Below are 25,634 nucleotides of genomic sequence, written 5' to 3' on the forward strand. Positions count from 1 at the left end.
TATCAGTAGAAAAATTATCCTAATATGTTATGCATCAGATACACACACACACACACACACACACACACACACGTATCTGTATTCCTGACCATATATATCGCAACTGTGACTTGGAAAGCTTCATTCTATTTGCTACCTTTGTTGGGACTCATAAAGTAACCTAATTGTTCTCCTTCCTCCATTGTTTACTTATTGAATCCTTTTTTGATGCCAACTGCTAAATACTGAGAATAAAAAGATCAGTAAGACACAGTTCCTGTCCTCAGGAGTTGAAAGTAAACTACTCATTATCTGGCACTCCCCGAGTGGTATAAGAAACCTGTAGAGAAGATACTCTGGTAGCCCAGAAAGTACTTACTCTGCCTCAGAAAAGCAGTCAGACATTTTTGACCGTGAGTATCGTGCAATCTAGTGGTAGTTTCATAGAAAGTCTGTTTCAGAAGGGCCCTTCCCTACATCTTTAGTTTTTATTAGTTATAATTTCTTCATGCTTCTGTAAAAACGGCTTGCTGTTCATTTTGAACACTGTTTTCATGTTGTTTTTTTTTTTTAAGTGGGTATCTTTTTCATTTTGCTTTACTTTCCTCCTGGCTCTTATATATATTTAAAAAATATTTTTATCCATATCTAATTTCTGCAAGTTTGAAAAAACTTTCCAAGCAGTCACCTCCTGACCCTCTTTTTCCCTTAGCTGTCCCCCCTCCCAAGGCCATCTCCCTTTCTTTAGAGCCCCCGCATAATGCTATTCCTTTACGGTCCAGCCATCTGCCTGTTTTAGCCTCTTCCTCACTCTCTCTGTTTCTTCTATATAGATTTCCCCATATGTCTGCTTCTGCCTTTATCCACAAGTCCAGACACTCCTCCAAGGCTTTCTAACCACCCCATCCTGGTGTCCCGTCTGTTCATAAATAACTCGTTCATCCGCTTTGGATCCCCAACCCCCACTCTTTCTAAAAAGAGTGTGCAAATAAACCCAAAGTGCACGGAGCCAAGATGCACAGCGTAGTTGTGATTCAGAATAGACTTTCTCCTTCCCATCACCTGTTTCAGTACTGTTCTTCGCTGCTTGCCTGCTCTGTAATATCTCCATAACTCCTTTGCAATTTTTGTATAGTACTGGATGCAAAGTTATTTAATATCTTCATGGGAAAGTTTTTGCCTCTTCCTGGCAGACCATTTTGCCCTAACCAGTTACTCAATCTTTTTGTGCTGCCTAGCGGTTGCTATTCTCGGAGGAGTCACGTTTGAACCTTTTGTTCTTCAGAAATTAACGTAATATGTCAGAAACAGCAGTCTCCCTGCCCGGGTGCTTGGCAACCCGAAACTTGGTAGATATGTTCTTTTGCAAGTCTGAGTTCTAGAATATGAGCCACCAGAGGAGTGTCACAGAAGAACGTGCAGAAATGGCAATGTTGAGGGCTGTCAGAGGTTCTAGATATTTAAAATGTCCCACATTCTCCTCCTAGCTTTGTGTACTAGTGACAGTCCCCTCCCTCCTCTACATTCAAGAGTAAACACTGGCAATTTGCTTCCCTTTAGAAATGTGTTACTGTAGCCATCACAAAGTTGTTAATGTTTTTCCTTCCCAGTGTCGGTGATAATTTTACTCACAGAGTCCCTGCAGAGATTTCGCTCAGCAGGAAGTAGATCTAGGTAAGATTGCCTTGAAAGTTGATCTAAAAAAACAATAAATGCTAGCTATATTGTTCCATTTATTTAAAAAGGAAATCTGAGTATAACTAACTTGATTATAGGGTATAACTAGTGAGAGCTAATACGAAGGAGTTATGCAATGCCTGGGACCTCATTCCCCACCCGCCCCCTTCTCTGTAGAGAAAGAAAAGAAGTTACTGATTACAATGATTCACACTATATTTCAGTAAGGGTGAGACCACGGTGAGAATGAAAGATGGAACTGTTTACTCCCGAGATGTTGAGAAGATCTAAACTCTGTAGCTATCCTGGAGTCCCGTGGGAGCTAAATATTTTACCAGGAACAAAATCAAAAGTCTCTAAAGAATAAGGCATTTAGTTTTAAATGCCTCTGACTTTCTAAAGAGTTCTTTTTGTTTATATTCAAGAAACAGGTTTTAACTGCAACAAGAACATCGGAACCCCAAAAAGAGAAATGTTGAAAAGACACTAAAAACAACAACAAAGGGACACATATTACTTTGAGCTTCTTTTTGGAATTTCAAGTCAGTCAGTAATGAAGAAATGTGAATTTCTTGGAGAAATTTAGCTGAGGGTCCTAAGTATTCCTTTTAAATGACACCGATGCATCAGCCAATTATGCTTAATATTTTTGCGGTTATTGAATTTCCACGGGATTCTGATCATTAGATGTGCACAGATCCAAATTTGTAGCTTATGGATATTTTTGCTTTTGCATCTTGGCAAAAATGTGCTCTTAGTATATCTTAGACTCAGGAAGATTCAAAAGTTACCACTAATTTAAGAACAGTTGTTGGTTAGAGCACAGTTTTATTCCAGTGTATTTCCAGATTTATTGACTGTACAGATATGTAGTGTATTATAGGGAACCTCTGGGCTATTGACTAGATATGAATGGAACGGGTTATGGTGATGGTTCTAAATGGGTGTACATAATAGAAGAATAAAATTCTGGGCTTCTCTTTTATTAGATGAAGTTGTTTTTCTTACCCATACCGAATGACCACATGGGAGGTACCTAAAATCTTATTAACACCCACCCTTCAATGCATTTATTTTTTATGTGTATGCAGACTATCATGCATCTCACAGATCATGGGGAAAATATTTCTTTGCTCTTGGAATGTCAGCGGAAGGACTAGTGGCAGTCTCATGTGACAGATTTTTCAATTTCAACTCTCTTGCTCCCTACTAATTAGAATCATATGGTCATACACTTTAGTTTTTTTTTGAAACAAATTTCTAAAGATTCAGCAAAATAGTTTCAAGGTTACCTTTAAGCAGGTACGAATATCTTAGCTCTTCTTCATGCTTTCTGCTCAATTGGCTGTGGTCTGTGGGAACTTAATTAGTTGAGGTTCAGTGCTGTTGATTTACACCGGGGGTGTGTCTATACTTAACATTTTTATAACAGAAGATACATTTTGCTCTCATTATTGGTTTTTTGTTTGTTTGTTTGCCACTTGGAAATCTTGGGGAAGGTCATCGTAGAAAGTTTTTAGATTTTCAAATTGGATTCATCTCTGTTTCCCCAAAAGAAGCTCAATAATGTCTACGTTTTGTTCACTTAGCCTGTGTTTATGGGGTGCTTATGACGCGGATGGCATTGCGTTTTTTAATTGCTGGTACCCTGAATATTTCGAGAACACAACCTTATAGATTCGCTGTGTGTTTGCAGTATCATCTGGTTGAATTTGCACCAGGCTATCCAGGATGTAAATTCCAACCATCGATGGTGTTTATAGATCTCAGAAGAACGAGAGATGTGGATCTGATATTCGCTGCCTCAAAAGTTCCCATTCTTTGGAGGGATTTGCTTATATTCTTATAAACAGTTTCTCACCAGTTTTCTTTCTGGAGAGAAAACAGTTGCGTTTTGACTTATTGCAGAACGGAGACCCTTCCAGATTCTCTTGCTGTTACAGGCCCTCTTAATCTTTGCTCACCTGATTTAGATGAACTTCCATATGAGCCACCAGGACAGTGGTTATGTTGTCAACTCTGCCTTACAGGCTCACTTTAGTGAGGGGACGTCAGTGGTGACTTGGCAGCCTTGTTGGCAAGGGGAGACACACACACCTGAGCTAGCCACTTCTCCCCTCATCTCCCCTTTACTGTTTTTTACTGAAGAACTTGTGTTGGAGGTACACGATTTTACCTTGCCTAGGCTTTTCAGGTGAAATTCATTTGTTGAGATTCCCTGGGATAGTTTGGTTCTAGCATCTTGGGGGATTGAGCCTGGAGCAGAATTCTTGATTTGGGGTTCGTGGAAGGAAGGGGAAGTGTCCCTAAATATATATATATGCACCTTTAGGTTTTGGGGAGAGTGTGTATGGAGTTTCTTAGGTTCTCAAGAAGATTCAGTGACCTAATGTTAAGGCACACTGACATGGAAGAATGGTCAAGATCCAGGGTTAGTTATGGCCCCCAAATTGGCCTGTTGTTTGTCATTAATCTGAAAGCCTCAAAGCACCTCAGAGCAGTGAGAGAGCCACAAGTTTCCACCCAACCTTTTCTCTGACTGCTTTAAGGATTTTAGGTCAAAATACCTCTGTATCATAGAACATTTCCTTGACCTTCCATAACAAACACCTAAGACTAATGTGGCCTCGCACAGTGGAAGAGGTGAAGTGAGCTCCATGCATGAAAACGAAGAGCAGCCTTGATTACCAGTCAGATCCCTTGTTAGATAGACAAGAGTGATGTGTGCAGAAAGGTGAATTTTTTGTTTATGTTTCCTGAAGTGTAGCACATTGCTTTCCTCTTTGTGGGTCTCTAAGTACACTGTTGAGTCCAGTGGGACTCCAAAGGGACTACTGATGACACACAAAAATATCGGACAGCTGGTTGACAAAGATACTTGGGATGGTGTTATGAATGGCTCCATGAGGTCAGTGCTAGTCTCTATCAAGGGCAAGAAAACGCTAGAACACACACCTGTGGCTCAGGAGCCTTGACAGTGCTTTCACAGCGCCTCCAGGGAAGTGCGTTTGCAGATAATTATTGTCAACAATAAGGACCAACAGCTTATTTTGTCTTTTCTCATTTCTCATCGTTCCGCCATGAAACTGGGGTAAACGTCACGGTACAGTGCAAAGCTCCCACGGCTGCTGGCTCAGCATGGAGGGCAGGCAGGAATGAATGAGCTTTCCATCTCTGCATACATGAGGATTGTTTGCTGTGCGTACAAGCTTTGGGCCAGTGATCTGGGAATTGAGTTGTTAATCGAACCGATTTTAGCATTTTTAATCATGTATTTTAATAGGGAGGTAACAGAGGGTAGGGGCGTCTTTGGCCTTTGGTGCCAACAACAGTTGGTTTGAGACCCAGGACTTAATGCGGTTATTTAACTTCACCGTGCCTAATTTTCTAATCAATAAAATGGGGTTAATTATAGGTATTTTGCAGGGTTGTATTGGCGATTAAGTAAGATAATGCGTTTCAGGTTTCTACTGTAAATAAGACCATCAAATTTACTTTTCCTTATTATTAAAAAGCAAAGTAAAATTGAGGGATTGGGAATTTCACTTACTGTCTTTAATTTAGAATGTGATAGTTCTCCAGTATGGTTAGAAGGGTAATTTTCTTTGTAGAGGGTCATTGACCTTCAGGGGGGAAAAAAAAATCAGTCAGCCAAATGTTATACGGAAGTAAAAAGCAATGTCATTTAATTGTTTGTTTTGTTTTGTTTAGGTAGAGATTTAAAATGTAAACTCACCTGATTTGGAATTGATCAGAATATGTAAAACTTTATTTCGAAAATACAAGAGAGAATTTAACACTATACCTAAATCTGACATAAAGGTGAAGAAGGCTGGCTTTCTAGAGCAAATTAAGGGGAAATAGAGGAAGACAGTAAAGAGAGGAGGGGAAAAGTGATAGCGCAGACATCTAGAAGAAAGGTAAATCCACGCTCAGACTTAAAGGTAGGAAGGGGAGATGAAGGGAGAACGCAGGAAAAGGAAGAGAACGAAGGGACCAGAAAGGTGAAAGGAGATGGGCTGGAAAAGTTCTGAAGCCTTAATTAACTGATCTTGTCACACACAGCTGTTCATTTGAGTAGTGGGCCTCCAAGTATTATTCCTTTTTATCACTGCCTTTTGAAATGCTAATTAGATAATTGACCATTGTTCCCAGGTCTTTGGTTACTTTTTATTCTTAAACTTTTAGAGACTAGTCCTTGAATGGGACCCTCAGAGCCGCACACCAGATGGGAAATTATTCTCCGCCTTATAGTTGCCAAATGACCACCACCGTACTGCTTGGGGTCTGTGAAATCCAGCTGAGAGCCAGATCTAGCCTGAGGGATGGTTAGCACACTTCTCGTGATAGTCCTTCCTCAGTAGGTCTTTATTTTGTAATGGTGAAGGGGGCTGCCTTTTTATTTTACACAGATTTATCAGATTTACTCTAATCAGTAACGAGTCTTCCTGACCATGGCAAGCTCATCCGAAGCCTGTCTACAAATGATTAGTAGGACATCTTCAATTTCCTATGAAACACAAGGGCAGGCGTCCGTGGGCGAAGAATATGTTCTTCTTCTACCTCTGCCCTCTTTAAGTCGTAGTCGTTTTTGTTTTTTACAAAAATCGAGTTAATGTACATGAAAGCATTTTGAAGAATATGACACTCAGCACAAATGTAAGCTTTGATTTTATTATCACTCCAGCTAATTATTGATAAATATCAAGGGGTAGTAATGTATCCGTGAATCTTGCAGGGGACACTCTTTGACCCCCAGGACACTATCTAGTAGAGAGATGCCAGTTCTACATATTTTACAGAGGACTAATCACTGTTTTTAGATATACAAGCAATCTCATATCACAGAACTTCCCTGTGGTCTTTTGCTCTGTAGAGGCAATAAAATAGCATGTCTATTGTTTTCTATACGATCATTAAAAATTATTAAACTGGATGTTATACAATTGATCTCACTGATGTCTTTTAAATTTTTTATGAATATTTCAGTGTAAATTTTCAGAAGCTTTATGAGAATAACTGACTTAGTTGTGATCCTATAAGGTGGAGTATTGATGGTGTTTGCCATTTTAAATTTAGGTGAACGGAAATTTTATTAATCTGGCAAGAATATCACAGAAAAATTCTGTGCCCTCAGGCCATTTTTCAAAAATACAAACATGTTTTTTTAAAGGAGATACAATGTACATTGTGGAATATTTTACAAATAATGAAAAATAAAAAGGTGAAAATAAAGTTCTCTTTTAATAGTTAAACTCTTATAATAGTGGATTGTGTTGTCTGGTGGTCTTTAATCATACACACACACATTTATGTGATTTTAGATAATTTAGCTTTTGTTTATGGTTATATAATCTTTTTATTTTCAATTTTTATACTTGCACTTTTTAAAATTGATTTCTGTCAGAGATATGTGTATTTTTGTTTCGTGGATTTATTTAACTAGTTTAGTTTTCCTGTTTTCTAATTTATTAATATGTTTTTAAACTTACCATTCTTTTGTTTTCCTTTTAAAATACCAGCTAATTTGGAATGCCACTCATATTTCTAATAGATTATCATCTTTGGCCTTTAAAATGTTCATAACCGATTTCTAGGTTTACTGCAGTGTGTCAGTAAAGAAACAGTATGGTTTCTTTTTAAAATTTATTACCGTCTTTTTGTGTCTTAATAAATGATGATTTGGGGGAAATCTTTAATGGATATTTGAAAAGGAGGGTTATTCTCTATAATGTTCATTTTAATTTGCTTTTTAATTTTTTATACTTTTACTTAACTGGATTGTTTGTGGACCTAGACAGATGCGTTAAATTCTTACCCCCCAAAATGATATTTCTGCCATTTTTCATGCCTAACCGTTCATGATGGCTACGTGTTCATGATAGATTATATTTCCATCTCTGATCTTCAGTAGTGCGTCTTTCATTATTATTATCTCTTTGTTCCTTTTCTTTCTATTCCAAGAGAACTTTTCAAGTTTACCATCTTCATGCTGACATATTTTCTACAATTTTATGCAGATTTTAATTTTGTCAACACAGTTTTACTTTTCTGATGGTGTTTTATCCATCTACTTTTATATCTCTTCTCTCATGTTTTTTTTTTTTTTAAAGATTTTATTTATTTATTTGACAGAGATAGAGACAGCCAGTGAGAGAGAGAACACAAGCAGGGGGAGTGGGAGAGGAAGAAGCAGGCTCATAGCGGAAGAGCCTGATGTGGGGCTCGATCTCGTAACGCCGGGATCACGCCCTGAGCTGAAGGCAGACGCTTAACCGCTGTGCCACCCAGGCGCCCCTCTTCTCTCATGTTTTATCTTGGCATCTGTTTGGTAGATATGCTCTATTTTATATAACCATCAAAGGTAATGCTTTCTAAAATATGCTTTTATTTTTGTAGGTACCAATGATTTTCAAAGTCTGGTTTCTCTTGGAATCAGGAGAGTATGTCTACCTATATTTTAATTGGTAGATTGTTCCCCCCCCATAACACTTTTAAAAATAAGTTGAACTTTGGTTATTTCCAAAACCACCCTTCTGTATTCTTTAGGGTGCTGGAGCAGAAACTATGTTTCTACTTTTCCAGCTAGCGCTCCTATTAGCTTCTGCCAATAGGAGGCGCTAGAGGAAGACTGGAACGCTGGTGGAGCAAGAAGGGACTTCACCCTTCCTGCTCTCCTCATCACCCTGGCAGCAACAGCTGTTTCCATTTTTTATTTTTTTCCCTACATTTCTGAAATCAGCCTGCCGGTACTTTCTCCTCAGAGCCTCTCCCTTGGGCTTCTAGGCTGTACAACTCACCCTCTTCCCTTTGTTTCCCCAGCCCTGGGCATGGTAGCTGTTTCTGGTTAACAGCTGTTGGGTGACTCTTAATCTACACCAGAGAACTGTAGATAATGTCGCTTACGCCACTCATCCAGCCATACTGGTTCAGGAGGGTGGCAGTCTTCCATTAGTTAGCCTTGTAGAAACTTCCTTTAAAACATAAGACTTCGGAAAGAGGATGATACTATACTGATGTCTCAGATCTTAAAAAAAAAATTCTATCTAAGATGTTTATTGTCAAAAACCTGATCCTATCTTATAAACGCCGTGTATGTCACACTTTATCAAGGGTAAAAGGGTTGTTAAAATAACCTGTATCTTTTAGGGCGGGGGTGGGTAGCTTAGCAAAGGGCACATGGCCCTCATTAGCCAACTCTCAGTGGGGGAGCTAGAGAAATAAAGTAGAGATGAGAGTAAGCCAGCAGTTCTGGTGTGGTTTTCTTGGAGGATACGGTAGGGAGGATACCCATGTGGGAGAAAGGAGGTATTATCTTATGAAATCTGACTTAACATGCAGTTTGCTTTTGGTGTTGCAAGGCAGTAAAGAGGTTTATTGACGGCTATATTAGGTCATTGCAGCGCATGAAATGTAAATCAAAGTGTTATTCCTCAGTAGACGCTGAGAGATAACATTTACATAACATGCTTTTAAGGTAATGAGTTAAGTTCATTATTTCTTTATTACTGTAACTGTTTCAAGAAAGTTATTTCCATACTAAAAATACTTCCTCTCCTGCTTGAATCTGATTTGTCCTAATTTTTGCATGACGTTATAATCTATTGTTAGGAAATGATAATTCCATTTATTTTTGTTTCAAGGGGAAAATTGTTAACCAGCTGTTTCAGTCTCTCCAAATAAACTCGCTTCCAGAATTCCTAGTAAGTAGCAAGGCTGATTGATAGGAGTGTCACCGTTTCCCTGACCCTCTCTGCCTTGTCACTATGACATAGTGCAGAAACCAAATAAGAAATTTGAGCAAAGGAAAAGATCCCACGGCCTAGATATTTCACAACTAGATAATGAGACTCTGAATTATGAAGAATAGACTGAATGAAGAAATATCACAAATCCGTAGTGGCTTAAAGAACACAGTGATTTCAGAGTGAAATCTTTTTACATAAATTTTATGGTTAACTAGTAATAGGATAAAACTCAGAGCAATCTAAGAAAATTATGCTATGATTTGAACCTAATGAATGGCAGCCTTTCCTCTGCTATTCTCTTTAACCTGCCTATTGCTTTATTATTATTATTTTTTTTTTGTACGATCAGATTCTCTTTAACCAGTTCTTTGCTTGTAACTAAAACTGTGTTCCTCTTCAACAGTGGCATCTTCCTTTATAAATTCACAGAATATGATCTTCAGGGAAAAAATGTAACTCAGCTTTGCATGGTTTACATAATGTGATAGTCTCATATTTACTATGTGGTTAACAAGAAATAACTGTTACCAACAAAAATCAGGGAATTTAAAAACAAGGAACATTTTGCTTGGGAGCCTATGTATATCTCTATATAAATACATATAGACATCTATAAACATCATCGATCCCACTCATATGCCCATGCCATATATATGTGGATGTGGGATGATGCTTGTTTTTATATATACAAGTCTATATTTATATAGCTGAAGAAGTGAAACATATTGCTTTTTATTTAAGTGACTCAGTGCGTTTATAGACAAGCTTTATTTTACAGCTCTTTATCAATGCTGGGCTGATTAAATATTACTAATGGTTTGGTCTTCTGGTAGTCAAAGTTTGACAGGGTAGGTCGATCCCTAGAGACATTCCTGTGCTATCAGTCCCTTTACGTTGGGTAAAGAATCTCTAGGAAAATTATTATTCTTTGACAGAAATTAAAATTTGCTTTAGGTAACTTGATATATTTGAATTATTTATGACATTGCTTCCAGTTGCTATGGGTATGTTTGTAATTGGGGGGAGGTCTTTAGGGGATGGGAAGGTGGAGGGATTAGAAGATTCTCAGGAGCACTGAACTGAATATTCAGTCCCCTGGTAAAGTGTAGAGGGAGGAAGTGAGGCCCGTAATTTCTTTCTTTTCACGATTATTTGGTAACCACAGTTCATACTTTATATTTTCTGTAGAGTATTTTTAACAGCTTGCCTTTGTAGTTGGGAAATGACACTTACCTGGATTTTCTCAGGTTCTTTATTTATGGCATCAGTGGGGACTGCTGCTAATTAGCTATAGAGGAGACAATGAGGATACATGTGTACTAAGCCAGAAAATTCCAAGAAGAATGCAAAGACCCTAGAGTGTCTCAGTGCAGCACACATGTGAACGATGTATACAGTAGCACCATTCTGCCTTATGAATTTATAAAGGTGGGATTTTTTTTTTAAGTTCTAAAATTAAAAGTATTCTTCCATTTCTCAAATTTGCTGAAGTACTTCAGAGGTAGTTTCAAATCCCATGTGTTTTAAAGCCGTGGTAATTGAGACAGTTGGAATAGTGGTTTCTCAGCATTGGAACCCATCTTCACTTTTTCAAGATGGAAGCTCTTGTTGGGAATCCTTGAGGTTGTTGCTAATGTCGCTACTGTGGTTGACTTTCACACCCATCCCCCTTGTGCGAAACCGTTGGAGCTCTGACTAGTGCCACTCTAATCGGATCATGTGCTGCGTTTGGGTTGAATGCTTGTTCTTCTTTTATGGCATGTTTGGATATGTGTAAATGGGTAATAATACAGGGAGCTAAGTCTTCATTTTCAAGAACCCACGGTGACATTTCTCTTGATTTAAATGTTGGATAATTGTCAGTAAATGCAAAACAAACAAGGTGGGGACATGGACACATTTCTTCATTCTCTCAAATTTGATAAACTGTAAAAACAAGATTTGTAACCACAAGTCCTTCAATGACTATTAAACACTTTTTGGGTCAGCATATCGAGTTTGATTTTTGTCACAGTACCTACATCATGTTCCCAACTTCCCTGTACTAATGCTCATCCCCACTGTTGCGACTCACTCACGGTCCACCTCTTCTGGGGAGCATTTCTTAATGCCGAGACTAATTTGGCTGCCCCTCCAGTTTATCCTCTTCTGTTCAGGGGCTTATGTCGTCGTGATAGTTATTGCGCCTGCTGAAGTGTTCTGTCTTGCTGCTTGAACTAGAGTTTATTTGAGGGTCAGAATCATGTTTTTCCATGGGTTTTACATTCTGTGTTCTCTTCCTACCCGGGACTATCTCACTTTTCCTCTCCCATCTACTTGCCTGCCTTTACTAGGTCCTTTAACTGTTGTTTGTTGAGCACCTATTATTTATTTATACCATTATTTATGCCTGTTATTTATGCCATTCTTTATGCTGAGTGTTGGTGATACAGGGTTAAACAAGAGATAACTGCTTTTTATGGGGTTTATAGTCTGCCTCTAAATTTAGGCACATTTTTAATGTTGTTGAGGTTGTTTTCATCCTTAGAAACATAACGTTTATAGTAATATATAGGGTGGGGTGGATCAAATGAGCATGTTTATTAATTGCTTAACATTGTACCTGGCATGTAATATTCAATTAGCGTTATATGTTAACGTTAACAAATCTTAACATTACATATGCATTATGCATATAGCAGATAATGTATGAATTATATTAATATATACAAATTGTGCTATTCTATAAATGTTCCAAATAAAATGTAAATAATACATCAGTTGCTTTGTGCGTCAACATATTTCCACATTTATCCCTTTTACAAAATCATGCTTTTTTTCTTTTGTTCTTTTGCTGCTTTTTACTTACAAAAAGCTTCTGTCTATTAAAAATTCAGTGCTAAGGCTGCCTGGTGCAAAGTTCACCATGGAAGAGGCTTTCACCATAATGAACCTTTTAAGAACCAGTTTTAGAGGGAGATATGAGCAGCTATGTGTTTCTTTAAAAGTTTTCTATTTAGTGACTTACTTGGATTAACTGCCATCCCTTTCTCGTCGTCACTAGGTTAATTTTCAGGTTTTCTGATTGGCCCTGGGCACTGACTGGCATGGTAGTGCGTGTGATTGTCTTGTGTGTGCGTGCACACATAATATTTCCAAACACATGCTCAGGAATCAGGAGGTAGACATGGTACCATGACACTCCTGTTGTTGTGTCATCACCACAGGATGCCACCAAAATAGTGAGGAAGAACATCAGTATTCATTAATTTGGTACTCTTCAGAGAACATTGGCAAAGGGGCAGAACCGAGAAATCTGAGGAGAGCTGGAGGATAGCAGAAAGATCTGGTGTTTGTAGAATGATCTTTGATCTTTCAGAGGACAAATATATATCAACAGTTTATGCAAAAGAATTTACATGCAAAGTAAATCAAGAACGTAGATCTTACTTATCTTTGTAGATTATAGTTTGGTCTTGGATAAAGGAAAAGCCAGACATCTATAAAAGGGGATTTACATGTTTATGCTAACTCAATTAGCATTAACAGGGGCTACCAATGATACTGGCTGTCTAGCCTCAAACTTCCATGCATGCATTATTTTCTAAGACAATAAAAAGATTTTGAAAATGTTATATAAAGAAGAATGATCAGATGTGTGGATCTGTTTTAGAATTAAAAAGATATTGTGTTCTAAAATATTACTTCTGGAACAAGTAGTTGTGTTTTATTTTATTTTTTTTCCTTAATAGAAGAAGACAAAATTGTATGTTATAGCCATTAAAGCATATTGCATTTTTCCAAATTTATAGTCGGAAGTCATGCAAATTTTCTTTAACAAACCAAAGGATGCATTTGTAGTCTAAATGGTAGCTTTGAGACTGGTTAGATATTTATGGAAAAATTATAAGAAGCAATGTGAATTTTAAAAAAATCAAAAATAGATATTGGTTAGGAAAACTAGACTCTTTCACTATTTGGTAATGCGTATTCTGACTCATTCACACAGACATTGTGGTACCTACAGTGTTGCAAAATCGGACATTTATATGGAGATAGGCTATTGATGTAAAAAAAAAAAAAAACCAAAAACAAAAAACACCAGGCCGAGGGCTGGGCAGGATAAGGAATGAGTACAGTTTTTTAAAAATGAGCTCTTTGTTTTACATCCTTCATCATGCCTAGATCTCAGAGAGGTTTTGTCCAGTGAGAATAAAGAGCCCATGGGAATTACCCAGGAATCACCCACCAGTAAAAGGGATAGTTTTACTTCAGTGAGCAAGGGTGGGACCAGAAGCCTGCAATAGTCAATGATGCTTTTTTATCCTCCTCATGCCAGGTGAACATTTGCATATTTAGAATGCTGACTCATTGGGGGAATCACAGCCTCGCTGAAATCCAGAAGGTGATGCCTCTTTATCCTCTATTAGGGGATTTTATCTATCATGAGTGCGGCAGTTAGATTCCATGGGTTTGTGACCAGTTTACCCACTGGCCTGATGCTCAAGGCCAGTTGCCTTTCCCCCACTATAATCTTGCTCATTATACTCACTCCTACCCTCAAGCACTTACTTGCCTGTTGAAATTTTCCTACTTATTCAAAGAGATGCCAATACCTCCTCCAGACATGATCTTTCTCATCTCTGAACTCTTATAGTATTTATTGAACAGACACTTATATATATTCCATGCCTTTTTTCTTTTAACCTTTATTTTATTTTTTTTTAAAGATTTTATTTATTTATTTGACAGAGATAGAGACAGCCAGCGAAAGAGGGAATACAAGCAGGGGGAGTGGGAGAGGAAGAAGCAGGCTTCCAGAGGAGCCTGATGTGGGACTCGATCCCACAACGGAGGGATCACGCCCTGAGCCTAAGGCAGATGCTTAACAACTGAGCCACCCAGGCGCCCCTATTCTTTTAACCTTTAATCTGAAAAAAATTTCAACACCTGTAAAATAAACAGATTAGTAGAATAAACTCCCATGTATTCATCATATAGCTTCCACAATTATCAACATTCTGCCATTTTTTAATCACCTATATATCACACTTCCCACTCCCATTTGATTTTAATGAATTTTGCGTAATAGATTATGAGATCCTTAAAGTCAGGGACTATGTATACATATAGCACACACTACAGCATACAGTCAATATACGTAGTATACGTATGTCATGTATACTAATATATAAACTATAGTAGATAGTATAGTATATATATTATTTAATTTTGTTCTGGTTAGAAATACATCCTCATTTTGGAAATATCCAATGTTAATATTTTGAAGACTGTGTACATTCTAGTCTTTGTCTTAAAAAACTTAATATGAAGTTTATATATTGCTTTTTAACTTAACATTTTACCATGAACATTTTTCAGTATCCTTGGATATTTTTGAAAGCATGATCTTTTAAAGGCAGCATAATATTCCATCATATAGGTCTTCCATAATTTATTTAAACAGTTTCTTACTGTTGACCACTGTCTTGAACATTCTTGTAGATAAATACTTGTTCTCATTTGCAGAGATATTGTCAAGATAGTTTCCTAAGGAATTGTTAGGTAAAAGGCTCTTCACATAGCTTGCCAAATTGTTATCCAGAAAGGCTCTGCCGATTTGCTTTATTTTTATCATATTAATTTGGTAGTTGAAAAATGGTATCAGATTGTGTTCTTTTTAAAAATTGGCATTTTCCGGATTATTAATGACATTGGGCATTTTTCATGTTCAGAATTCTTATTTTATGTGCTAAATAAGGTGTTACCTAAAATTGCAGAGAATGGTACATGCCATTTAGCTTAGCTCCAAATTTAGTGCTTTGCAGCAATGATCAATTATTTTTAGTATTTCACAAATCAGCTTTTGCTGTCTTTGGAACCAGAATGCCTTCCTAAGTGCAAATTATGTTAGTTGAGAGTTGGTCTTATTTTATTTTTTAAATATTATTTTTTAAAATTGTCACTGTGTAATTTTCTCTCTTTACATCATGTAACTTTATTGAGAAATGTAATTTTGTCTGGAATTATTTAGTTTAGGCAAAAATTCCTTGTCCAAGAAATATGCTCTCAGGTCTAACCAAAATTGTAAGATCTGAAAAAAAAAATCATTTATTTACATAAAAGTTTTAAATCACTCATTGTATTCTACTGAATTTAGATCATATTTAAACTTATTCTGGAATGAGTTTAGAACTCTGTTTTTAAAGCACTTAGTGCAATTTGTATATCCAGTAAAATAAAAGTTGCCATTTTCAAAAGTGAGTTTTTTCATGCTAAGCTTGCTCTTTTGCTGTATGAAATTTCCAAACCCCAGCACAGGAATGGAATGAAAACATTTACATTAATAAACTATTGTAGGTAAATATCTTGAGTTTCAGAAAAAAAGCAGAGAAGGCTATTTGAGTTGTTTTATTACCTTGCTCTAGGTTGTAAATCCAAAAGTAAAACTACCATTTTATTAAAATCTCCTGTCCTTAGTTACCTCTAATCAAATCATACCTTGCCTGAACTATGTTCAAATATGTTGAAAACCAATTTAAACTGTGCTGCGTTGAAAAATAATACTAAATGTATATGTGTTATGTGGAGGGGACACTCAACAGATCTACCCAGACATCAACAGGATATTATTACCCCAAAGAAATGACGACAGTTTGCCAGCTTGATGCTTAGAGGAAGGAAATTTACAAACATCTCCAAGAGCGGCATGTTGAACGGTTGAAGGAAATGAGGCACGTCCTGCTTTTATTGGGCTTATTGGAGTGGGATTCCCAGAAGACTGAACAAGGCTGTCCCGAGACCTCTGTTTGGCAAGGATCTTGTTGACTCATATTTTATTTTTGTTTCGGTAAAGGTCTGCTATTGTTCCCATTTCTAATGTAGCTCATAAACACACAGCCAATATCATTTCCCCTTCTATTGACTGATGTATACAAATACATGAAAATCTGCCGTCATCATTAGCTTGTATTCTGTTTCCATGAAGCAAAGAGTAACCGGGAGGTCTCCTTGCAAGAAAGACCCTTTAAATAGAGAACTTTGAGAGTTCATGAACTTATATTTTAGAGTTTTAATCCCCAGATATGTCGGGGGAATTTATTACTTACTATTCATATGGAAGAGGAAAGCAGAGGTAAATATTTACCTACCTTGTATTTTGAAAGCTTAGCTTTGTTGAAAAAGTTTGGTCTGAATCCTCTACTTAGAAGTTGAATTACTGGACATTTTTGACTGAGATAGTTAGAAAGTTTTCTAGTTTGAAATGTCTGGTTTCGATCTTAAACTCATGTAATTCTTTGATATATTAAAAATTTTCTATCAACGTGTACACCTATATCTGAGAAAGTAATGGGAAATATTATAAACACTTCTGCTTTTTAAAATCTAACTTTTTTCTTGTATCTACCAAAATGCCTATGAGTGTCATAACTCTTTAGACAGAGAAATACTCCAGTGGAAATCTTCCTCGGTCTTCTGCAGTGACTCAGTCAGTCTGAGGGGCAGACTGAGGGCTATATCTGGAGTTTGGGTTATGAATTTGTACCCTTAGCTTTGAGTCAGAAGATGTGGTTACTCTCAGTCTTATTCATTGAGTGACACTGCATAGAACCTCAGGGGAGACTTGGCTTTTGTTTAGGAGAAAAACATGAAAGAGAAAAATAGTCTGAGAAAGCAGAAGGCTAGTGTTTGTTACAAATCTGGTTTTGCTTTCATTTCTCTTAGTTATTCCTTAGGGTTATTGCTTTAGATAGTTTTTTTCCAGTCATTTTAATGTATAAAAAATTCCAAAGGAGGGTATCATTTCAACCCTTCAAAGGTATGTTTCAGGGTGAAGATAGGGACTGCTCACCAAAGGAATTTCCCTGGCTGGAGTCCTAACATTGTAAGTTCCTGTGATTTTTCACCCTCTTTTCCTTTTATTTTTGGCTCAGACCCCCCAGTAATGTCTGGTTAATGGAATTCCTATGAGAGACAGATTTGGATGATATTTACAGGTCTAAAGGTGCTGCTGAATCAGGATCTCGAGGAGTGATGTTAACGTAGGGGTACCTCTCTATTGTCCTAGTGCAAAGGGACTGAGGATTTGGGGATAGTCATTTTGGATATCACCTTAAGCCGTTAGAGATTTTGCCTCTCATGACCTGGGTTGTTGGCGAGAGTCATTCCCTCAGCCTTCCAGTTTCTAAAGGAACTCGGTTTGGTTTATAATCTTGAGGGCTGCTTTTGCATACTAGACTGTCAAGGGACATCAAATAGTTTCCGAGTCGTTTTCTACACTTTGAATCAGGGCTGAAAAGATAAGTAGTAGTACCAGCATCTGAACTGAGTATGTGTGTGGTGTGTGTGTGTGTGTGTGTGTGTGTGTGTGTGTATGTATGTACACGTGTATGCTTTTTGTTGCTGACTTGCTTGTTTTTAGGTAACATTTAATTGCAGCAGAGAGTAACCTAGATATTATCATGGCTTTGGAGATCTTAGTTCTGTAGTAATATGATTTAAAAAACTGTGCTGTGTCTAACGTTGCTTTACGAAATCCACAATAACTTGGATATAGTAAGTTGACAGTCCCTTCTTAATGTTCCTTGAATACTTATAGGAATAAGACATACAGGTACATTTTAATTCCAATTTATCTAATTTTTTGGTGTGAAATATTCAAAGGTCAGCAACTGGAACTCGGAAATGGAGTATTTTTCTTGTTTAAAATGCATTAAGATTTAAAAGCATACAGAGAATCTTCCTGCCATTTTTGAGAGAAGATTTACTCCGATGTTTACTTCAGATCATCTGTTTTAACAGTTAATCAAAAAACAATATAAGTTTTGTTTGGATTTTTTAAACTCAGCACATAATTTTTAAAAAGTAAGGAGATTTCTCTCATAAACTGTGAAGTGAAGATTTTTGTAGCACCTAGCATGACGGCACTTCTGTTACCTGCCGATTGTTACTGTGTTCTCAGGGATAAAAGGGTAGAGCAGCAACAGTATTCACCGTATAGATTTCTGGTGTTTCAAAATGAAACCTCAAGTGCTAAGTAGGAAGGGTGGGCTTCAAATCTCAGCTCTACCACTTCTACACACAGTTATTTAATTTCTCTGTAAAATGAGGGTATTACAAGTACCTACTTCATCAGAGGGTGAGAGTTAGGTTAGTTAATACATTGAAAGCATTTAAACCAGTGTTTAACTCACAGTAGCTGCTCAACAAGTGTTTTCAAGATCTTATCATGATCACTTTTAGAAAGAACAATATAATGGGGCAGTTTCTTAGTTATTAGAAATTATTAGAATATTAGAAATATTAGAAATTCTCATTACATTTGAAAATTCAATGAAATATTGGCATTCAGAAATTATTCTCTCAAGAGGTGGCAGTGGAATTGCTATAACTGGGCTTGTCTGCGGAAATCGCTTTGTGTGGATGTGCGCACGCGCACGTATACGTGTGTGGATGTGCGCACGCGTGCATGTGTGCACACGCGTGCAGGTGCGCGTGCGTATTGTAGTGTGTACATTGTTATAGCTGATGTTTTCCCGTTGGACATTTGGCTTCATCTTATGGAAGGAAAAAGCGGTTTTAGAATCAGGAAGCTGACCAGAGGATTCTAAATACTTTTTTATCCAAATGCTGATTCTACCTGGGAATTGGGAGGTGGCGGCCTCAACTCTTCCTGGGTTTGTTGAAGTTATACTTGTTAGAAAGTAGCTTAATCCTCTCTGCAAAGAGAGGAAGTGCTGTTTTATTACAGAATCACGTGGGTTGAGATCATTGAACCAGAGAGAAAAACTGCTGCTGTTTGATTCCCACTACAAGTGATCAGTTTTTCTAGATCTGGAACAATGATAAAAATGACGTGGTCTTTAAGTAAAACAGAGATTTAAGGGTTTAACCTCAGAATCTCAGGTCTTTAAAATTGGAAGAACAAGCTTTCCAGCTTCTAGCCCACTCTTTCATTTCACTGGTAAAGAAACCATTGGTCAAGTAAGTGTCTTTATGGAGTTTACATATTGAACAGCCAGGTCTAGAACTCAGGCCCGCTGAATCCAGGTCTGGTGTACCTTCTATGTGAATGCACTTTATCCCCCCCCCCCCCCATGAAATAAACCTACTCTCATACCTTTATAGTGGTCAAGCACACAGACTGGATCTGTGCATTCTGGATTTCAAAATTGGTTTCCCATGTCATAGTTACTTGCTCTAGCAGCGGTTTCTCAGTTTCCTTATCTGCGCAGGGGGGGTAATAATTTTATAGAATTATTGTGAGGATTAAATGTTACTCCTTATAAATTGCTTACAAGAGTACTTGGCATAAGTGCAAGCTATAATAATAGTTATTGTATCAATTATATAATGATTATTTTATTATTAGTAATAATATATTGTTTTTAGACACTTCAGCTAGCTTTCGAGATGGAGCATACTACAATAGAAAGGTGGCTTTGTAGAGGAGTAGGACTGCATAGATTTCTAGTGAAATCGGGGCCATAAATCACTGAACATCTTGCTTCATTTTTGTGTGAGGTATTTGCATTGACTAAGTGCTCTGGGTACCGGGCTGGGTTACCATCTGCTGTGTTTGGCCCCCACAGGTCCGGCTTGTTCTCCTAGGGAATGGCGACGTAGAAAAAAATGCCAATAACCTAACTCCAAAATGTATCCTAACTGTCTTGTTCACATTTATAGGACAGTTTTATTGCTGTAGGTAAGACGGATAACTGGGCATTATTCCAACATCTTGGCAGTTTTCCTTTTTCAAGGTACTAATATTAGGATTAGCATGTCGTTTTAAAGCCATTGCCTTTCTGCACCTTATAATTGCTTGTTCTGGAGGGAGGCTTGGAAGATTTGAATTAGGGTTTTTCTGCCAAATATGGGAAAGGAGGTCTATTTTGTTTTAATACTTTGCTTGGTTTTTGAAGTCAGTACCGTGGTTCGTTTTACCAATAGAACAAGTTAGAGGCTGTGTGGGCATGCTGTGTCTGTGTAGGGTGGATACAGACGGAGGCAGTGAGGACCCATGAGTGAGAATGGCGTGGCTCTGTCAGTTGATTGTGTGTGCATGCTTCTGTTTGCTTTGGTATTGATATCAAATGTTCAGCAGTGCGGTGATTTGTCTCATCTGTTATGTTTCTTTTTTTAAAATGTATTTTCTAGATTTTCTTTAATGTCATCTATTTTAATAATGAAATAATAAATTTGTCCAAGTTAAATAGCATCAACAATGTTCGTTGCCTCAAAAAATGGGAATGCAAATTGAATGACATCAAATCTCTATAGATTAGTCTATTTTATTTTATTCTTATTGAGATGTAATTGGCATATAGCATTGTACTAGTTTTAGATGCACAGTATAATGATTGGATGTGTGTATATTGTGAAATGATCACCACAGTAAGTGTAGTTAAGATCCACCACTTCACGTAGTTACTTTTTTTCCCTCATGTGTTGAGAACTTTTAAGGTCTGCTCTCTTAGCAGCTTACCAGTATACAGTACATTACTGTTAACTGTAGTCACCATGCTGTACACTGTGTCCCCAGGACTTACTTATCTAATAACTGGAAGTTTGTACTTTTTGACTTTATTTTTGGTATCGGTATCAGTGTTGGGGAGGTAGAGTGATTTGCCTCATCTATTATGTTTCTCAATCAAAGCCTAGATGGACTAAAAAGATTAAGTCGTTTATGAAAGAATCTTGTCCTCTAAAGTATTGAAGAACATAATGTTTGCACTTACCAGCGTATTATAACTAGTGATTAAAATGCTTTGCTATGTCTACTCAAATACTGGTAGCATTTCTACTTTTTCTAAGAGAACCTGGTGCTACAAAAGTTATTAGTAAGTAGCACTCTACACGTAGGGAAATAATTAGTCCCTCTAAATTCATACAACACTTCTTCTGACCTTCTCTTATGGAATTAGAAAGATGTTTTTACCTTATATTATTGTTCTTTAAGGGAGTGAATAGGATGTGGTGAAAAAAACACATACTCTGTATTTAGGCCTGGTCATCAATTTCAGCTTTCATGATCACTTGTTTATAGAACCTTGGGCAAAATTCAATATAAGTTCTTCCTGAGGCTTAGTTTCCATCTTCACGTAATTGTTACAAGGACTCAAAGAGATAAGCTTGGAAATGGTTTAGTTCCCATACGTGCACAACAGATATGAGGTCCCCTTTCTCCCATGTGTACATTTCTGATCTTTTTTACAGACTTCATGGGAGCAGCATTTATAGATTCAGACGTATTCTTGACAATGGCCATGCTACCTTGGAGTCGCTCAGTAAGGGTTATGGAATGGGCACATGTAGAAGAGCAGAGGGGAGAAAAGTCCACGAAGGGAATTAGATTAGATTTCAAGCAGAAGTTGGCTATGCCATTTCTGGTTCTCTACCATATGTTGTTAAGTCTACAGGACCTTATTGCTGTCATTGCTGAACGAAACTGAGTTTCCCAGGAACGTGCTAGAATGTAACTAGAATTCTGTAATTTGACATGGAAATTGTGGTGCTTGAGCTGGTTATCTTCTGAGTGTTGGTGGAAGTTATAAATCAGGGTTAGGTCCTCATTTTTGGAGAATCAGAGATCTGGACACTATTGCTGATACTGGCAGTTACCCTCTTGCAGCCCAGTTGACTCGTCTATGCTATACATGTCTGTTCTGCCCTCCTCCGAGTTTTTGAGAATTAATGAAATGATAAGTGAAAATTCTGTTCACAGTATGGAAAAGGGTTGGTGATGGCAATGATGATGATGATGGTGATGATGATACCAAAGTATAGAAAATTCATACCTTTCTAGTTTGGAATTTCCAGGAATGCATGGTGATAAAAATTTTCTATTTTTGATGCTCATTGCATTTTATCCAACTAGGAAATGGACCTTCAAAATTTGACACAAATAACTAAATTATTTTCTTTTGTTGGTAAAGATTGCTTTAATTTTAGAGGCGTATCTGGTTAAGATCACCTCACATGAATATTCTCAAAGTTATACTGTGCCTCAGTAGTAACTATAGTGGTTCAAATAAGAGACATTCAGAATGAATAAGGGTAAATCAGAGGTAATTAATATCTATTGGTAAGGAGTTGGCACATACAAAGTGTCAACAGTAGACATTTTTTAGAAATTGAAATGTTACCATGGAATCACTGTAAAGTTGAATATCTGAAGATACCTACTTTCAAGCCGTCTGTTAAGATGAAGTTAATATTCATTTTATGTATCATGCTTGAAACCTCTTATGCTCTGAAATTTTCCTGTCTATTAAGAAATGGCTTTAGAAAAAATATTAATTCCTTAACTTGCATGTAAGTTCTTTTCCTTGACTTGTACATGAGTCGTGTCATCTTTGTAAAAAGTATCATGAGACGTCATATACCTACTATTATAATACCATTGGTTACAGTTTCAAAGTCAGAGTTCTATGTTTACATTTTCCCTATATTGTCTGACTTTGTAGTCTCTGCTTTTAAGTGGTGTCCCAAAATAGCAACAAAAGAATAAACTGTGAGTTGGGTGTATTAGGTCTGTGTGATCTGTTTATTGAGCTGCTGCTTTATCTGGTTACCAAGGATGGGCTAAACTTCTACCCCAAGATTCCTATATTGTGCTATATTGTCCTTTAAATGTCATGATAAACTTTATTTCAAGGTGCCAGTGGGGAAAATCTCTATGAGACATCCAACAGATAAGTTTAAGGACTTTAGGTATCCAAATATAGTGTAAACTAGAATTCAGTGACTTTAGATTTAAGGAAATAAGGTGTGAGAGGAGGATCCTGGTGAAAGACGTAACATCTAACTCCTTTTCCCCACAACGAAAAAAAAAATGGGGAAAAAATGTATAGACATAAGAAAACAACATCATTAGTATATCTGTTTTGGTTTTTTTGTTTTGTTTTGTTTTTGTTTTTGTTTTTCACTTAGGGGATTTCAAACTCATAGGAGAATTGCTAAAGGAAACAATGAAGTTATAACGAATATTCTCCTTTCATCATTAAAACCTGAAAAACACTGGTTTTGAGTTGCTACTTATCTGTGGCCATTTCTCTTTTTCCACTTCATTGTTAGTGTTTGTATGGTTGGGGGGGAGGTCTTCTGGATGGGGTTGCTCACAATCCACAAAGCCTTTTCCTCCTTCTGTTGAAAGAAGGCACAGCTGAAGTCAGTCTTTGCCTTTTCATGATACGGGGATGCAGTGGAATCAAAGCCGGCAGGATGAAAGCCCCAAAGCTTCCTGTTTCCAGCTGTTTTCCTCAGCGAAGATTTTTTTTTTCTCCCAAAGATGATGCTTCCTTTCAAGGGGTTTTTAATCTGCAAACTGTTTCCTCAGTTTATTTCACTACAGTAAATTGTGTTCCCTTCAGGTCATATCTGTCTCTTTTAAAACCCAACCTGTCCTTTCAGTGGTGTTACTTGCCACTCAAAAGAACAAATGTGATTTATAAAGTCCCTTTAATGAGGCACAAAGACCAATAAACCTTCACCACTGGAGTTTCTTCTTTTTAGTTGCTGTATTTTCATTTAAGAAAAATTTTAGATGCCAAAAAGCCATTGAGAACACTGTTAATTTGGCCATTTAATATTTGTAAACAAAGCAGTTAAGAGTAAAATATGTTGTCATAGCCTTAAGGTTTATTGTGTGTTTTTTTTCCCTTCCAAATGCAGTATAATGATCTGTGATTTGTTTAATGTAAATGCTTAAAATTAAAATGAAGGCACTGGAAACTGCATAAATGCTAAAATGAATATTAAGAGTGGTTTGATTCATTAAGTAATGATGGGATTACAAATAGGACTCTTTTTTACTGCCTGTTTTTACTTCACTTCTAGCATTGATGTTGGTTCTGAATTTACATTTGTAAATTCTGCTTCCTTTGAGGATAAAGGAAATGAAAAAATGAATTCTCTTAATCACTTACTCAACATAATCCAAATAATACTAACTGGACCTTCTACCCATTTCCTGGATCTTCCTGGCTTCTTGCTTAGTGATAACAGCCATCAAACCTTGACTTGTATTCAACTTATCTACTTAGATTACCTAGATTAATACCAGTGTGTGTGGCAAAAATTCCCCATTTCTTTATCTCTCGTCCTTCCACAAATATTTATACTTGCCTCCTAAAAGTGGGGGAACCTACCACAAAAGGTTTCACATTGTTGCCCTGTTATTTGAGCAAATTCTTTGTGATAGAAGGAAGCCAGGAGCAGATGGGGGAGAAGCACCTCATTTCATTTTCACTTTAATGCTACCTCTTAACATATGCTTTTGAATTGACGTAGGGTCCCAAATGCCAATATATGTTAAAAGAATTAAACACTAAAAAAAAGTTCCCCCTTATTTACTCCTGTTGCCTGCTCCTTTGAGGGTGAGCGGCTGATAGGGCTTAAAATCATGAGCATGCCTATTTTATCTGTACTGTTTAATAGAGAGCTATGAAAAAAAAATGGCAATTAACATATTCAGACAGAAAATCATCCTGGCTGAATGACTCATTAAATAGTCGTATAAACAGGATGTGCTGAAATGAACTGGTACAAAATTTAGTTTCATTGGTCTTTTTGCTCATTATCAGCACTTTAAGAAGCAGACTCGTGGGTGCTTAGAGGACACTTAAATTTCTTTTCTCTTTATTTTTTTCTTAAATACTTCTCCCCTCCTCCACCTCCTGCCATTTCTAATTCTCCAGTAGACTAGTATTACCCATCGAAATATGAAACGTTGTGTTGGAAATTAACCAAGTTAGGGCTAAGAACTTCCCGATTTTGTCTAAGACAGTGGTTTTCATTCCAGTTGACAATTACCATGTATTTGAAGTTTTTTTGTTTTGTTTTTGTTTTTTTGTTAATACACAGACATTCCAGAACCTCTTTTCTTGGGATTCTGATTCAGTAGGTCTGGGGTCGGGCCTGGGAGTCTGTACTTTAATAAAAGGCCCCATGGGATTCAGATAGCCAGCTAGGCTTTCGAGCCAGTCACTGATTTGTGTCCTGTCAGAGTGAAACTCCCTTCTCATGTACCTGATCTGTGGCCATCTGGCCTCCATGCCAGTGGGTTGCAGTTTTGGTCGCACATAGAAACACCCAGGGACCTTGGGAAAATGCTGATGCTTGACTCCACTCTCAGTCGAATTGGAGAGTTTTACATCCTGCCCAGTTGATTCTAATGTACAGTCAAGCTTACCAAGTCCTTGTCCTGCACAAACAGATGGAGGTAGATTTAGCTGAAAAAGTTCTTTCTAG

The 25,634-nt window shown here is 37.2% G+C and overlaps 1 protein-coding gene across 12 annotated transcripts in view; it reads left to right on the forward strand.

The window, feature by feature from the left end:
• The window catches only part of TCF4 (transcription factor 4), a 348,341-nt gene that overhangs the window by 54,170 nt on the left and 268,537 nt on the right, over positions 1 to 25,634 (forward strand). Inside the window, exon 1 of one of the 12 annotated variants that reach the window (XM_087869783.1) lies at positions 16,345 to 16,518. The exons of the other annotated variants lie outside the window; for them this stretch is intronic. Within the exon in view, the coding sequence (XP_087725909.1) occupies positions 16,500 to 16,518 (19 nt within the window). The 5' untranslated portion in view covers positions 16,345 to 16,499. Of the gene's footprint in view, positions 1 to 16,344; positions 16,519 to 25,634 lie in introns of those variants that run through there. 12 annotated transcript variants of the gene reach the window in all.

The sequence above is a fragment of the Ursus americanus genome, chromosome 19 (genome assembly GCF_024610735.1).
Source record: "Ursus americanus isolate L20-20 chromosome 19, mUrsAme1.1.p, whole genome shotgun sequence".
In the NCBI taxonomy this organism is placed as follows: domain Eukaryota; kingdom Metazoa; phylum Chordata; class Mammalia; order Carnivora; family Ursidae; genus Ursus; species Ursus americanus.